Raw genomic sequence first — 13,009 nt, forward strand, 5'->3', positions numbered from 1 at the left:
AGGTGACAGTGAAAGGGGGCTCCTGGCCTTGCTGAGGTGCTGTGGGAGATGATTGATGCGCTGGCTTCGCTGGCCCCTGCTTCTGGGGCCCGGGCTCTGATTGTCCTCTCTGTGGTTTTTCCTCCTTTCCTAGCAGGGCTTGAGGCATTTGGTTTCTTTGGATAATTTGTCTTTCTGCTTGGAGCAGCGATTTGGTGACTTTATTACTTTAGGGAATTTGCAGCTTCAGGAACATGGCTTTTTAAGGATAAGGCAAGACATTTGTGTTTCTAGGCAGTGGCTTCAGTGTGTTTTGGAAAGGATTTGAGAGAGCAGAAAAGGACTACGTAGGCTGCTTTACATGCAGGGGCAGCTTATAGACCTTTCCCAAGACTGATGGATTGTGGACTGATCCATGGTATCTTGGTGATGAGATGAGCTGGCAAAATGGGAAGATAACCTGGTGGTCCACGTAATGCAGAGTGAAGAAAACGCCAAGGAAATTTGGAGGAATTCACTAAACTATGTGACATTCAAGATGTTGCAAGAGAGTTGTACAAAGCCTCCAACATATTTGGACAGAGGGGGGAAGATAACCTTACAGCTACTGTTGTCATCTCTGGTCATGTTACAGAAGTGCCCGCAGAAAGCTTTATCTCTTTGAAGATGTACAAAGAGAAGAGCTGCCCCCGCCCAGCCCTATTCTCGTCAGCGGTGCAGCACTTGTGACAAACCTACCTTGACAAGCGAGGGAGCCGGCAAGTGTCCTTTGGCCCCTCTGACCTTGTATAGAATCACGCATCAGAAAGTATTAATTGCATCACATATCCTTGAGCGAAAGGCGAGGTTTTCTCTAACCTTGTGGCCGTTGTGCAATTGCTGGAAGAAACGCGTTGAGCTTCTCCCGTATGTTGCTGAGTACTAAATTGAGTGCAACTTGGCAAGTGGAGGAAGGGCCTTGATGCTGTCCCAGGCAGCTCAGGCTGCCCAGGTCAGTGGGTGGCAGAAGGAGGCTGAAGTTGTTTTTATTAAAAGACTGGGGAAAGAAGGATACTGCTGTTACAGAAATCCATCACACACTCCCTGTGAATGCTGTGCTCGTGTTTTTGAGGGTGTGGGGCAGGCAAGAATGGAAAGTGTGCAGGAGCGATGAATGTCTAGAAGAACACTGTGTGCAAGGTGGGAAGAGGTGTCAGGAAAGGGAGCAGATTGATTCCGAGTAATAATGCAGCAGCGGGCAAACGGCTTGCTTCTGTTTAGCCTCTCGGACTGCAGGAACACCAGAATAGGAAGGCAGCCCCTCCTGGTAAAGGGAGTGCTGGGATTCAAGGCGCGTAATTAGCCTTGGGAACTTGCTGCTGCCAGATGTGAAGGCAGAAGTTTCACGGGTTCGTGCTGCCGTGCTGATGAGGCATATCCAATTATAGCTGTGCTTGCGTTTAAGCTGTGGCCAGCGCGGCTCTGCCTGCGAGCAGGAGGCAGCACTCGCAGGTCACGCTGTCACTGCTGGCGTGGTCACTCCACACGAGGCGAAGCTTGGTCGCACCCCCAGGTCCCTGAGAACAGAGCGAGTTCCCTCACCGTGGCTGGGCAAAGGGGTTGCTAACCGCCGGGAGTGTCAATAGCTGATTGTGGTCTGATCATTGCACTTCGTCTCTTTCCTGTTGATTAGGAAACCAACAGCTTTGTGTAGATGCTGCTTTCGGTCTCTGAAAACACAGAGGCAGAGCGTTTTGCTGTGGAGGCAGTGTTTGTCTCGGATCGTCTCCACGGTGGTTCAGAGGCGTGAGGGCTTTTCGTGAGCTTGCAGAGCAGGATGTTGGGATGCTGGGTGTGAAGGGGATGTACGAGCTCTCCCGACAGCCCACTCTGCTTTGTGCTGGTGCACAGCACCCACTGTTGATCTTCTGCAGGAAATTTTGCCAGCACCTTATGACTGTCACTCAAGGCACCCCCTGTTCAGTCTGTGCCTGTTGGGTCTGCGACCTGCTGGGCTCCTCTTCTTCCTCACTCCCCTTCCAGCTCCCCTTCTCTGTTCTGTCCCTCAGTCCAGGCTCCCTTTCCCTGCTGTGCCAAGCAGGATTGGAAGCTCTGTCTCTGGAGCTGGGGCTGCCTGCTGTCAGAAGACACTGTCATCCCTTCTGCCATCCCCAGAGACACCTCTCTAATGAACAGCATGACTTAATGCTGGAATTAACAGCTTAGGAAGAGCCCATAAATGCTTGCAAGAGCAGGAGACACTAGCTGAGACAAGGCCTGGGAAAGCCCCAGATGAAACCTTTAGGCTTCTGAGGGGATCGGTGCCCTGTCAGTTGTGTAGGCAAGACTTTAGCAGGGCAGAGGGATGAATAGGGCCCTCCGGAGTGCCCCAAAGTGCTTCTGGGCAAAGACCATGAGGCTCAGTGACTGGAAGATGCTTTTTTTTTTTGTGGAGGAAAGCTGTTTTGTCCAGGTGGAGAGTGAGGAGTGGTGCTTGTTTCATAGCAATGTCCCTTGCCACCTGAGCTACAGGTTAGAGGGCTGCAGGTAATGCAGTCCCTTGCTTCCCACCCCATGTCTGACCACAGGGCATGCACAGAGCTTTCCTACTGGGAAGGTGTCATGTCGGCAGTGGGTGGCGGGAGTGGAGAGCCTGCCCTTCTGCCAAGGCTGTTGTAGGATGCAGCAGGTCCTTACCAAAGCCTCCCAAGGAGTGACTCTTCCCCCAGTTGAGTTGCAAGAATATTGAGGCAGGAGCTGAGTGAGGCAACCTGGCAGGGCGTCTGAGTCAGAGCTGGAAATAGGCTCCAGGAGTCCCAACGCTTCGTCTTCCTCTGACCACAAAGCTGCCTTTCTCCTGCCCTCCATCTTGGAGGGAGTTTGTGCAGGTCTTGCTCAGCATAGCATGGAGGTGGCGAAGCCAAGGTGGGAAGCTGGGTGATCACTAGTGTCTGGGTTGTTTGCTTGGCTGATTCTCCCTCCGGAAGCACCTGGGGAGCTGCCCTCTGTCTCCTCCTGGCTTGCTCACGTTAGAGAAGCAATTTTTGTCTCAGCAAAGTGGAGCAAAGCAGGGCTGCTTCTTTCAGGCTGCGTTGGTCACGGATGCAGCCAGGCTGTGGGGAGAGGGTAGAGGTAAAGTGCAGGCAAGTTCACCCCTTGCTGCCTGCTCTCAGCTCTGATCCAGCCAAGGCAGCCCTTGGTCCCAGACGTGTTTGCAGGCAGGGCTGGAGGCAGCTCCACCAACTGAGTGCACATGGCTCCTTTGGTGTTTAGCGAGGTGCCGGCACCCGGCCAGCCTTTCCCGCTGGAGTGCTGGGGCCTTTCCCAGCATCTGTCTCCAGCACTGTGCCTGTCTGATGGTCTGGGAGTCTCTTTGGTTCACTCTTTTTACCTCCTCTCCCCAGGAGTGAAAGATGGAAGCTGGACTGTGCTGCAGCTTGTGGAAGCCCTGGGGTAAGTAAATCCTGATACATGTTCTACATCACTTAAGGGATGATTCCCTCAAGGAGGGACAGTGAGAAGGAAAAGCATGAATTCTCGTCCAGGATGAGCTAGCCTCAGTGCTGGTCAACACACCACAGCACACAGGCCTGCAAGGATGTTGTCCATTCACAGCATGGGGCTCAAGCAGTGCTTTGTCCTCCCAGGACTTGGGAGCTGTTTGGGAAAGAGCAAGGCCGGAGCAGCTGTTGATGCTGGGCTCTCCCAGGACTGAGGAGAGGTGTTGTGGCAGGCAGCGAGCTGCAGGGCGCTTATCAGTTGGGAGCGTCGCCAGCAGGAGCTGCCTGAGCACACAGCTGCACATCACCACGTCACAAGTTGGCTGGCACTCAGCTTTTGCTTCTGTCTCCAAGTTGTCATGGCCTGGGACTTGGGGAGGCTCATTTCTCCCAAGCTGGGTGCTGGGTTTGCCTCACTGTAAGAGGCTTTGCCCTTTTTTGGCCCTAGTGATCTTGTGAGCCTGGGTTTCAGGTGCAGGGCATGGTGCAAGAGCAATTTCTTTGGTCTGACTTGAGAACTTGGATTTACTGCTGCGTGGCTCTGGGGCCGGGTACATGTATGCAGCATAATCTGGGGAAGAGGATTCTGCTCCCATCCTGCCGGCAAGTCAGGCAGGACTGGGCCACCACCGCCCTCCCCAGAGAGCGGCACCTCTTTTTGTTTTTGTAATGTGTCTGCTCAGGATGTGCTTCCTGCTTAGGTGTCCCTGCTCACACAAGCCTCTTGGGCTTTCTTCCCACTTGGGCTAGGTCTTGCCTGGAGAACACAGATCCTCGGACGCGAGGGCGAGGCATCCAGCTGCTGTCACAAGTCCTGCTCCAGTGTTACTCCCTGCTCCAGGAGAAGGAAGGTAAGGGCTGCTCTGGCCCTTCAGTGGCTGCCAGCAGGTTGGGGGCAAAGCCCGTGCCACTCAAGTATCTGTCCTGCAGTTGGCAAAGGGATTGATTTAGCACTGTGACAACTTTGTACATGTCTCTCAAGAGTCAAAGTCCAAGGAGGGCACGGGGCCTCATGCTGCAGGCTTTTTGCCAACCTCACCACACGATTCGGGTCACTCCCTGAACACGCCAAAGCCCTGGCACTGCAGCTGGTGCCCCCGGCAGTGTGTGGGTGTTGCGCACCCAGGTGTGCTTAGTGCCACGTGGGACGCCTCAGGGACACATCTGCATGTCAAAATCCTTGGGTGATGATTCAGTGCAGGAAAACCATCCTTCACAAAGCCAGTCATGCCGCAGCCCTGCGGCCTGCCCAGGTAAACTCTGGGGGAACCCTAGGGCCTGGAGAGGAGCAGAGATCAGCATAAGGATGCGAGTGAAGCAGAGGACCAGAGTGGGGAGAGGAAGATGCCCCATTCGAGGAGGCAAGGAGAAGGTTTGTCTGTGTTGAATGCCCCGTAGCAACTGCCTTGCAGCAGGGGAAGCCTGGAAGTGCTGCCAGACTTTGACTTGGACTGGGGGCCTTGCTGATGGGTAGCTGAACCTGTAGCAGCTGGCTGGCAAGGCAGGGTGGCCCAGCTAGTAAGTGAGGTGGAGGAAGGGAAGGATGGAAGTAAAAAGTGCTTAGTCCTTGACTTTTGGCTCTCTGTAAGTTTTGGACTGGTGTCAGGCAGGGCCAAGAGCAGCTGTGCAGAGGGAGTATGGACAGACTAGCTACTGGTGTGGCTGGAGTCGGGTGTGATGACTGTGGTATGGGGACTGGGGTGCTCCGGAGGGACAGCTGGGGTGGGGAGGCCTGGCAGAGTCAGGGCAGCTGGGTGAGGGGAGCGAGCTGGGTTAAAGCCGAGTCACCAGGAGCTCTGGAGGAGGGCGGTCAGAGCCAGCTTCCCAGGAGGGCATAAGGCAGCTGCTGTGACACCCCCAGTTGGCCCCCTCTCCCTTCCTGTCCCTCTTCGTGCAGTTCATTTCTCAAGCACTGTGTCAGGCTGCCTCCTGGGGGGGTGAGTTTCTGCAGCAGCTGTGGGCGCAGGATGCTGCTAGCCGGCTCTTCCAGTCTGCTTCCTGCTGCCACTCCCCAGGGCTGGGGTGTGCAGGCGCCCGTGGCCGTGACTCAGGGGTCCGGAACGTGTTGTGGAGCCAGCACGGGGAAGACAGAGCTCCTGCTGCAGCTCTGCGCCCCACCCCACGACATCCTCCAGCCTCGGCTGAGCAGGCGTCTGCCACTTCACTGTTGGTGTCTGCATCCGCGTGTCTGGACAGGCCGAGGCAAATGCCTCTTGGGTAGCTCCAGCACCTCTACAGCGGCCGGGGGTGGGTGCTGCCCCGCTGCGGTCAGACGTGGGTTGCTCATGCGGGGAGGGCAAAGGCTTTTGAGCCAGGTGGGTTCACCCAACAGTGGCAGTTAATCCCATTCACCAGTGCAAGATATGTTTGCTGCTCATCTGGCAGCTGCTTTTGGCAGAGCCGGGGCTGATACCCGGCAGCTGCATTTCCCAGGCCTAATGTACATTGATGTCTGTTTCTGACAGTGCTGCATCTGGTCCTTTTCTATGAGAATCGGCTGCAAGATCACCACCTCGTGATCCCCTCGGTGCTCCAGGGACTCCGAGCACTGGTGAGCTCCCCTGCCCCAGTCCACAGCACCAGGATGTGCTCCAGAGTAGAGCCAGGGAGGTGCAACACCTGGGTAGAGGTTCGAGTAGCATGTCGTGCAGGGCCTGAAGAGCTGTCAGCTCCTGCCCAGTGGCATTTCCCTCTTTCCTCAGTGCTCCTGCTGTGCCCCTTGCAGAGAGGCAGGAGAGACTGCCTTGATTTCCCGCCGCATGCTGGTATTGGGGCAAGGATTCCCTGGCCACCCTAGGGAGCAGCATAGGCGATAGGTGTCCTGTCCTGTGGGGGTGGTGAGCTCTGCCCAGGCTTGGAGGGGATCCTGCAGGTGGCTGCTGTACAGAAGCAGGAGCTCTGTTTTGTGTCTGCCTTCATCATTTTCTCTTCTTGCTTCTCTCTTTTCCCGTCCCCAGAGCATGTGTGAGGTGCTGTCTCCAGGGCTAGCGGTGTCTGTGCTCAAAGCTATCTTCCAGGAGGTACACGTGCAGGTGAGCAGTGTGATTTCCCATCCTTCTGTCCCTGCTCTCCAGGTGTCTGGGGATGGCCTGCCTGCCCTGAGGACTGAGTGCATTCTGTAGCAGTGCAGTGTAGCACATCCTTTAGCAGCAGTGCAGTGTTCCTGTGGAGCTTGGAGACAGCGCGTCTCACTGCAGAGCGAGAGGCAGACAACAGCTGAGGATCCTATTTGGTCTTGGTCCCTGTCCTCTCTTCTCTCAGTACTGGGGGAGTTATTTCCTTTGCTCTGTTCTCTAGGCTGGGTTTAAGCGCCCCCAGCCCCCAAATTCTCCTCCTATTTATGATGCTGGCAGGGCCTTGGGCAGCAGGTGTGGCCTGGTGTGACTGTGATGGTGTGTTGATGGACACAGTCACGTTCAGGTGCCATTTCATAGGCATGTGCACACTTTGCATGTGGTAGATGGGATCTGCATGCCAGGAAGCAGCAGCTGAGCTGCTGGGAGTGCTGCCCTTGGGTGGTGGGTAGCAGTGCTGCTGTGTGCCCAGGCTTGTTTTGATTGCTCTGCTCCTCCCTTCAGTCCCTGCTGCAGCTGGACCGCCACACAGTCTACAGCATCATCACCAACTTCATGGGCACCAGGGAGGAAGGTGAGGGGGCAGATGCAGAACCACTCTGCGGTTGTCCAGGCTGGGAAAATGGCTCACTTTTGCCTTCTCCAAGGGTTCTGGGGCTCTGCCTGGGGAGAGCTGGAAGGGCTGTGGGGCTGCAGAAGCTGGGCTGGTTTCATGCCATGTTGGTGAGGTCTGGTGTCCTGCACCTGCTCATGGTCCTTCTTTCTGCAGAGCTGAAGGGCCTGGGTGCCGACTTCACCTTCGGCTTTATCCAGGTGATGGACGGGGAGAAGGATCCCCGCAACCTGCTGGTGGCCTTCCAGATCGTGCATGATCTCATTACCAAGAACTATGCCCTGGGTGAGCCTGTGCCTGCTGTGTGGAGCTGATCGGTGAACATGTTGCTTTTCTTTGAGTTGTTGGAGGGATGGCCATTGGGTCTGGCAAGGGCTGAGGTTGGCCCTGACATGCTTTAGGAGCTGCAGAGCCAGTCTGTCATGGGTGCTAGGCATAGCTGCCCAGCATCTCTGTTCACTCCCTCTCTCCTCTCCCTGCAGGTCCCTTTGTGGAGGAGCTGTTTGAAGTGACGTCCTGCTACTTCCCCATTGATTTTACTCCAGTGAGTGAGTTTGCTCCGTGCCACAGCCTATTCCTTCTGGTGTTTTCTCAGGGGATTGTGTCCCCTGCAGGGAATGGGAGGAGAGGGTGGGCAAGAGTCTTGGCTGGGCAGCGTTGAGCTGCGAGCTGTGGTACCCAGGCTGACAGCCTGCGGCAAAGCTGGGTGCAGTGACTGGCATGGCCGCTGCCTTGCTGGGGATGAGGGGATGCAGCCTCAGCTGATGGCTGGGTTGGGAGGTTTCCTTACTGGTGACCTGCTTGCTGTGCTTCCCTTCCAGCCTCCCAGTGACCCTCATGGCATCCAGAGAGAAGACCTAATCCTGAGCCTCCGGGCCGTACTGGCCTCCACACCCCAATTTGCTGAGGTAGGAAGCTCCTAGGGGGCTCTTGAGCACCTTGCTGTTCCCTGAGCACACACTGGATTTCATAGCACTGCAGCTCCCGCTGTCGCTCTGTGGGATGGGAACATCAGGGAGCAGGAGCCTGCACTAGGGCAGCCCTGTCTCCTGCTGGGGCTGGGCATGGGGAGGGTGTTGATGGTGACACCTGGGAAGGAGCTGCCTGTTGCAGGCATCCCTCCCCCTCCACTCTCCTGCCAGAGGCTGAGCTTGCAGCCCTACAGGGCCGTGGACAAGGTGGTGCAAAGGTGGGCTGAGTCTGCCTCTCTCTGCAGTTCCTGCTCCCTCTACTCATTGAGAAGATGGACTCAGACCTGCAAAGTGCCAAGCTTGACTCCCTGCAGACTCTGGTAAGGAGGGATCCCTTACTCCCTTCAGCCCACAGCTGGCCTGTGGCAGCAGCAGCCAGCCACCTCTGAGCCCTTCTCCCTGCCAGGCAGAGCCTCTCCCTCGCAGAGCCACAATTTCCAGGATCTTAGTTTGGCCTGCATCACTCCTTCCTCTTTTTCTCTCCCTTGAGTGGTTTGTGCAGTTCAGCATGAGGTTTCCAGGATGGGCAGTGTCCATGCTGTGTTCTCCTGGTACTGCCTTCTCTCTGATGCTGTCTCCTGGCTCCCTCTTGCAGACTGCTTGCTGTGCCATCTACGGGCAGAAGGAGCTGCAGGAATTCCTTCCCAGCCTCTGGTCATCCCTGCGCAGGGAGGTGAGTATCAGAGGGCCCCTTACAAATGCTCCACCACAGCTGGGCTCCTGCTGAGCAGGAGTTCACAGCCAGGCCAGACGGGTCCCTGTGTCTCCCAGCAGCCCCCACCTTGGACAGCCCCAGCTGGGAAGTGGGGGGACAGGCCAGCCCTATCAGTGTGTCCCTGGGGCTTGGATGTGCCACACCACGTGTTCGAAGCATGTGGGAAGCGAGGGGGGAGCCTGAGCCCTTCAGCCTGCGTTGGGAGCGTGAAACCTGCAGTTGGGGTCAGCACAGAGCTTAGCTCATCCTGCGGCCTCTCCTGCAGGTGTTCCAGACAGCAAGCGAGAAGGTCGAGGCGGAGTGCCTGGCTGCGCTGCACGCCCTCTCTGCCTGCCTCTCCCGCTCCGTGCTCAGCTCTGAAACCGAGGACCTGCTGGATTCCTTCCTTGGCAGCATCCTGCAAGGTAGCTAGCAGAGACCTACCCTGCCCTGAGCAGCCAGGCCTGCAGGCATCCTCCTAGCTAGAGATCTGTCCTGTTCTCTTTGAAGCCTCTTTCTTCTCTTTCTAGCTCTCACAGCTACTGTTGGCTTCTCCAAGGGAATTGGCTGCAGGGAGGGAGAAGGGGGCACAGTAGGAAATGCCTATTGGATTGAGTTGCTTTCCTCTCTGCTTTGGGGCATCCAAGGCTGTGCTGTGGGGTTGGAGCTGGGGGAAGCAGCTCTGTTCGGGAGGCTCAGAGCTGCACCCCAGCAGCACGTCCCAGCCCAGATATCAGCCGCATCCCTGCACGCGAGGCAGAGGAGCTCTGCCGGTGCAGCTGATGCCCAGCCTATCTCAGATTGCAGGCACCATCTGTGCGAGCCCGACATGAAGCTGGTGTGGCCAAGTGCCAAACTCCTGCAGGCAGCAGCGGGTGCCTCCCTCCGTGCCTACCACTGTGTCACCCGCAGCGTCCTGCCCCTGCTGCTGGAGCAGTACACCAAGCACCCGCAGGTGAGGGGCACCCCGGGCTCTGTGATCACAGGCAGCAGGGCTGAGTGCACCCACTGGCTCTGCAGGGCTTGGTGGGAGCAGAGGGTCAGAGTGGGTGTCCTTCCTTGGCTGAGGGTGGGGACCCTGTGGGCACCCTCTGGCCTCACAGCGCTGAGCTGAGGCATGGCTGTGTCCCAGAAGTGACGGTGATCTGGGTTATGCTTTTGTGTCCCTGCAGAGCAGCCAGAGGAGGACAATCTTGGAAATGCTGCTGGGCTTCCTGGAGTTGCAGCAGAAGTGGGGATATGTGGAAGAAGGTGAGGCTGGCTGGTCCCTCTGCAGGCACCGGTGTCACACGGGGCTGCTGGCTCTGACCTCACCTTCCCGTATGCTGACAGAGAAGGAAAGGTCCCTGACCTGGGCGGCTGCATGTGCAACCCCCGACATGTCCCAGGGACCCTGTGTGGTTGGGTGTCAACCAGCAGGGCCCCAGAAAGGGTCTGTCAGGTGCCGTGGTGGTGGTGGCTGTGTGGTGACAGCCAGACGCAGGCAGTGACTCCGTGCCTGTCTCTCCAGATGAGAGCACTCTGCTGTCGCTCCGAGCCCCAGTTTGCTCTGTGGTGTTCTCGGCGCTGACGGATCCCAGTGTGCAGCTGCAGCTGGTTGGGATCAGGGCACTGACTGTCCTGGGCTCCCTGCAAGGTTGGTACCTCATTTCCCTTGGGAGGCAGAGGGAGGTGTCACCCTGTTCTGGGAGACACGGTGCCACGTGCCTGCTGGGACATCCTTGCCTGCTGCCTGTGCTGCCTGTAGGTGCACAGGAGCAGTGCAGCACTTCTTACCCAGGCCATGAGCTCCAGGGACACTTGGTCTCTTGGCTGTTTGTGCTGGGCACCTTGTACCTCTGGGGTTTGGCATGCTGCTGTGTTGCTGCTAGCCTGGACAAGGGGGAAGGATGCTGGCCAGAACACTGGCATCTTTGGCTGAGGGCAGGATTCCGCTACGGCTCCTGTTGCAGGCTTCCTGTCTCCCTCTGACCTGGAGTTGGTTGTGGATCACCTCATCCGTCTCGCTCTGCATCAAGAGGATTCCCAGAGCAGGTGAGGGGCAGGCTGGCGCCACTGCAGTCACCCACGCTCTGGGGAGAGGGACATATCTTGGCTTCGCTGCAGAGAGGGGCTGTAGTCTGGGGGAAGGCACAGGAACTGTCTGAACTAAAAGACCATGTAAGAGCAAAGGGATAAACCAGGTGATTTCTGGGCTGGAAATTAGAAAGTCTGGGCCAGTCAAAGTAGGGGGCTCTGCTCTGCCTGCCAGTAGGGTGAAAAAGGCAGATTGCTGAGAAATGGGTTTCTGGAGGCATCTTCTGGCCCAGATCGTTGCAGCTGGTGTACAAGCAGTCCAGGGTTTCCAGTGCTCACATCACCCTTCCTGCTCTCTTCCCCCCTGGCAGCGAAGCAGCAATGGAGGCAGCTGGATCTCTGGCCCCCATCTACCCAAAGGTTTTCTCTGGACGCATGGTACCCAGGCTTGAAGAGGAGCTGCGGTCAGGTAGGGCTGGCAGCCCTGGGAAAGGAGCGATGTCTGGTTTTGGGGTGAAGCCTGTCCCATCCCCATTTGGCCCCTACCAGGCAGCAGGGCTGTGCCACACGGCGTAGGTCAGTCCTTCTTCTTGGGGGATTCCCAGCACAAGCGCTGTGGCGCTGGCACAGGGAAGGCCATGCCTGGTGCTGGCAATCAGCCTGCGTGGCCCTTGCAGTGAGGAGCTGCCCAGCCACAGCAGGCAGAGTGCCTCGGGCCTGGCACGGGCTAGTTCTGCTGTGCAGCTCCACCCCATCCACCCCGGCAGGGTCTGGGCCACAAGTGCCCTTGGGTGAGGGGCACCTGGGGTCACCCCAACACCCCTCTGAGGTGTGTTTGCTCTTCAGAGCGGGAGGAGGAGAGCTCCCGTGACCGCTGCTCCCTGCGGCAGCGCTGCCTGCAGGCCCTGGCAGCTGTCTCCATCCACACCAGCATCATGAAGGAGACCGTCCCTGTCCTGCTGCAGCATCTCCGGAAGGTGCAGAAAGGTAAGGGGGCCCTCGACAGGAGCTCCACGGAGCACGTCTGGGCAGGAGCTGCCTCCGTTACCAGGGATGGCTGGGAGAGAGTGGGGATGGCAGTGGGGTGAGGAGCCCCAGGCTGGGCTGTGAATCCCACCAGTGGAGGGGGGAGCCGGGAGGGCTGCATTGCACTGGGATCCCAGCAAAGATCAGGGAGGGTGGGTGCTGTGGCTGTTTGATGCAACGATGACTCTGCCCTGCAGGGAGCGAGGCTGGGAATGCCCAGGACGTGGTCTCTGTGTGCCAGAGCCTGCACCGTGTGGCCTTGCAGTGCCAGCAGGACGCGGAGGGCTGCTGGTACTACCACCAGACAGTGGTGCCCTGCCTGCTGGCCATGGCCGTGCAGGCTGCCATGCAAGGTAGGTGTGGGGCTGGAGCGGGAGAGGGGAGAGCAGGCGGTTCCCCGGGCTCTGGGCACTGCTGGGAGGCAGCGGGTCAGGGGCTGTGCCTGCCTCCCCCCCTGGGCAGTGGGATCCAGTGTGGCCCTTTCCTCCCGCTGCCTGCAGAGAGCACCCACCCGCTGCTCAGCAAGGGGCTGCGGGAGGAGGAGGTGCTGGCTGCCATGGTCCCAGTCATCAGCGCTGCCACCACTCACCTGAGCCCTGAGTGAGTGACGCTGGGGCGGGACGCCGGGCACTCGTTGTGGGGAGGGGACAGGCTGCGTCCCCCCGCTGCTGTCAGTACAGGGAGACCCTGTGCCTCCAGGGAGGTAGCGGGAGCTCTCCGGTGAGCCTCCCAGAGCAGCACATTGCAATGTCTCCTTTCTCCTAGGCTGGCTGCCCAGAGTGTCTCTCACATAGTGCCCCTCTTTCTGGATGGAGAGGTCTCCTTCCTGCCCCAGAACAGTTTTCCCTGCTCCTTCCAGCCCTTCGAGGTGTGTTGGGTGCTTGGGGCTGGGGTGCCGGAACAGGGGCAGGGAATGAGGGTGTTGGCACAGGCTGGCAGCAAGGACTGTGATGACATGGGCACTGTTCCCCTGCAGGATGGGGAGTGCTTGGAGGCACAGAGACGCCTGCTCGTCCTCCTCATGGCCTTTGTCTGCTCCTTGCCCCGGAACGTAAGTTGGTGGAGAAGGGGCCCTGACCCAGTGCCCTTGCCCCGGTCCACAGCAAGCTCCACAGGCAGAAGAAGGGAGCAGCCGCAGCTCCGGGCTGGAACACGCT

General features: G+C 58.1%; 1 protein-coding gene across 1 annotated transcript in view; it reads left to right on the forward strand.

The window, feature by feature from the left end:
* Positions 1-948: 948 nt before the first annotated feature.
* Positions 949-13,009, forward strand: part of MMS19 (MMS19 homolog, cytosolic iron-sulfur assembly component) — a 13,989-nt gene continuing 1,928 nt past the window's right edge. Inside the window, 22 exon segments of the mRNA XM_035900936.1 lie at positions 949-970; positions 3,363-3,411; positions 4,209-4,309; positions 5,924-6,009; positions 6,416-6,490; positions 7,037-7,106; positions 7,302-7,430; positions 7,628-7,689; positions 7,967-8,053; positions 8,362-8,436; positions 8,712-8,789; positions 9,097-9,235; positions 9,611-9,765; positions 9,983-10,061; positions 10,321-10,446; positions 10,763-10,844; positions 11,198-11,295; positions 11,673-11,813; positions 12,050-12,205; positions 12,353-12,452; positions 12,618-12,720; positions 12,829-12,958. Coding sequence (XP_035756829.1) covers positions 6,419-6,490; positions 7,037-7,106; positions 7,302-7,430; positions 7,628-7,689; positions 7,967-8,053; positions 8,362-8,436; positions 8,712-8,789; positions 9,097-9,235; positions 9,611-9,765; positions 9,983-10,061; positions 10,321-10,446; positions 10,763-10,844; positions 11,198-11,295; positions 11,673-11,813; positions 12,050-12,205; positions 12,353-12,452; positions 12,618-12,720; positions 12,829-12,958 — 1,882 coding nt within the window. The 5' untranslated portion in view covers positions 949-970; positions 3,363-3,411; positions 4,209-4,309; positions 5,924-6,009; positions 6,416-6,418.

Source organism: Egretta garzetta, unplaced genomic scaffold (genome assembly GCF_000687185.1).
Source record: "Egretta garzetta isolate BGI_Z169 unplaced genomic scaffold, ASM68718v1 scaffold888, whole genome shotgun sequence".
NCBI lineage: Eukaryota > Metazoa > Chordata > Aves > Pelecaniformes > Ardeidae > Egretta > Egretta garzetta.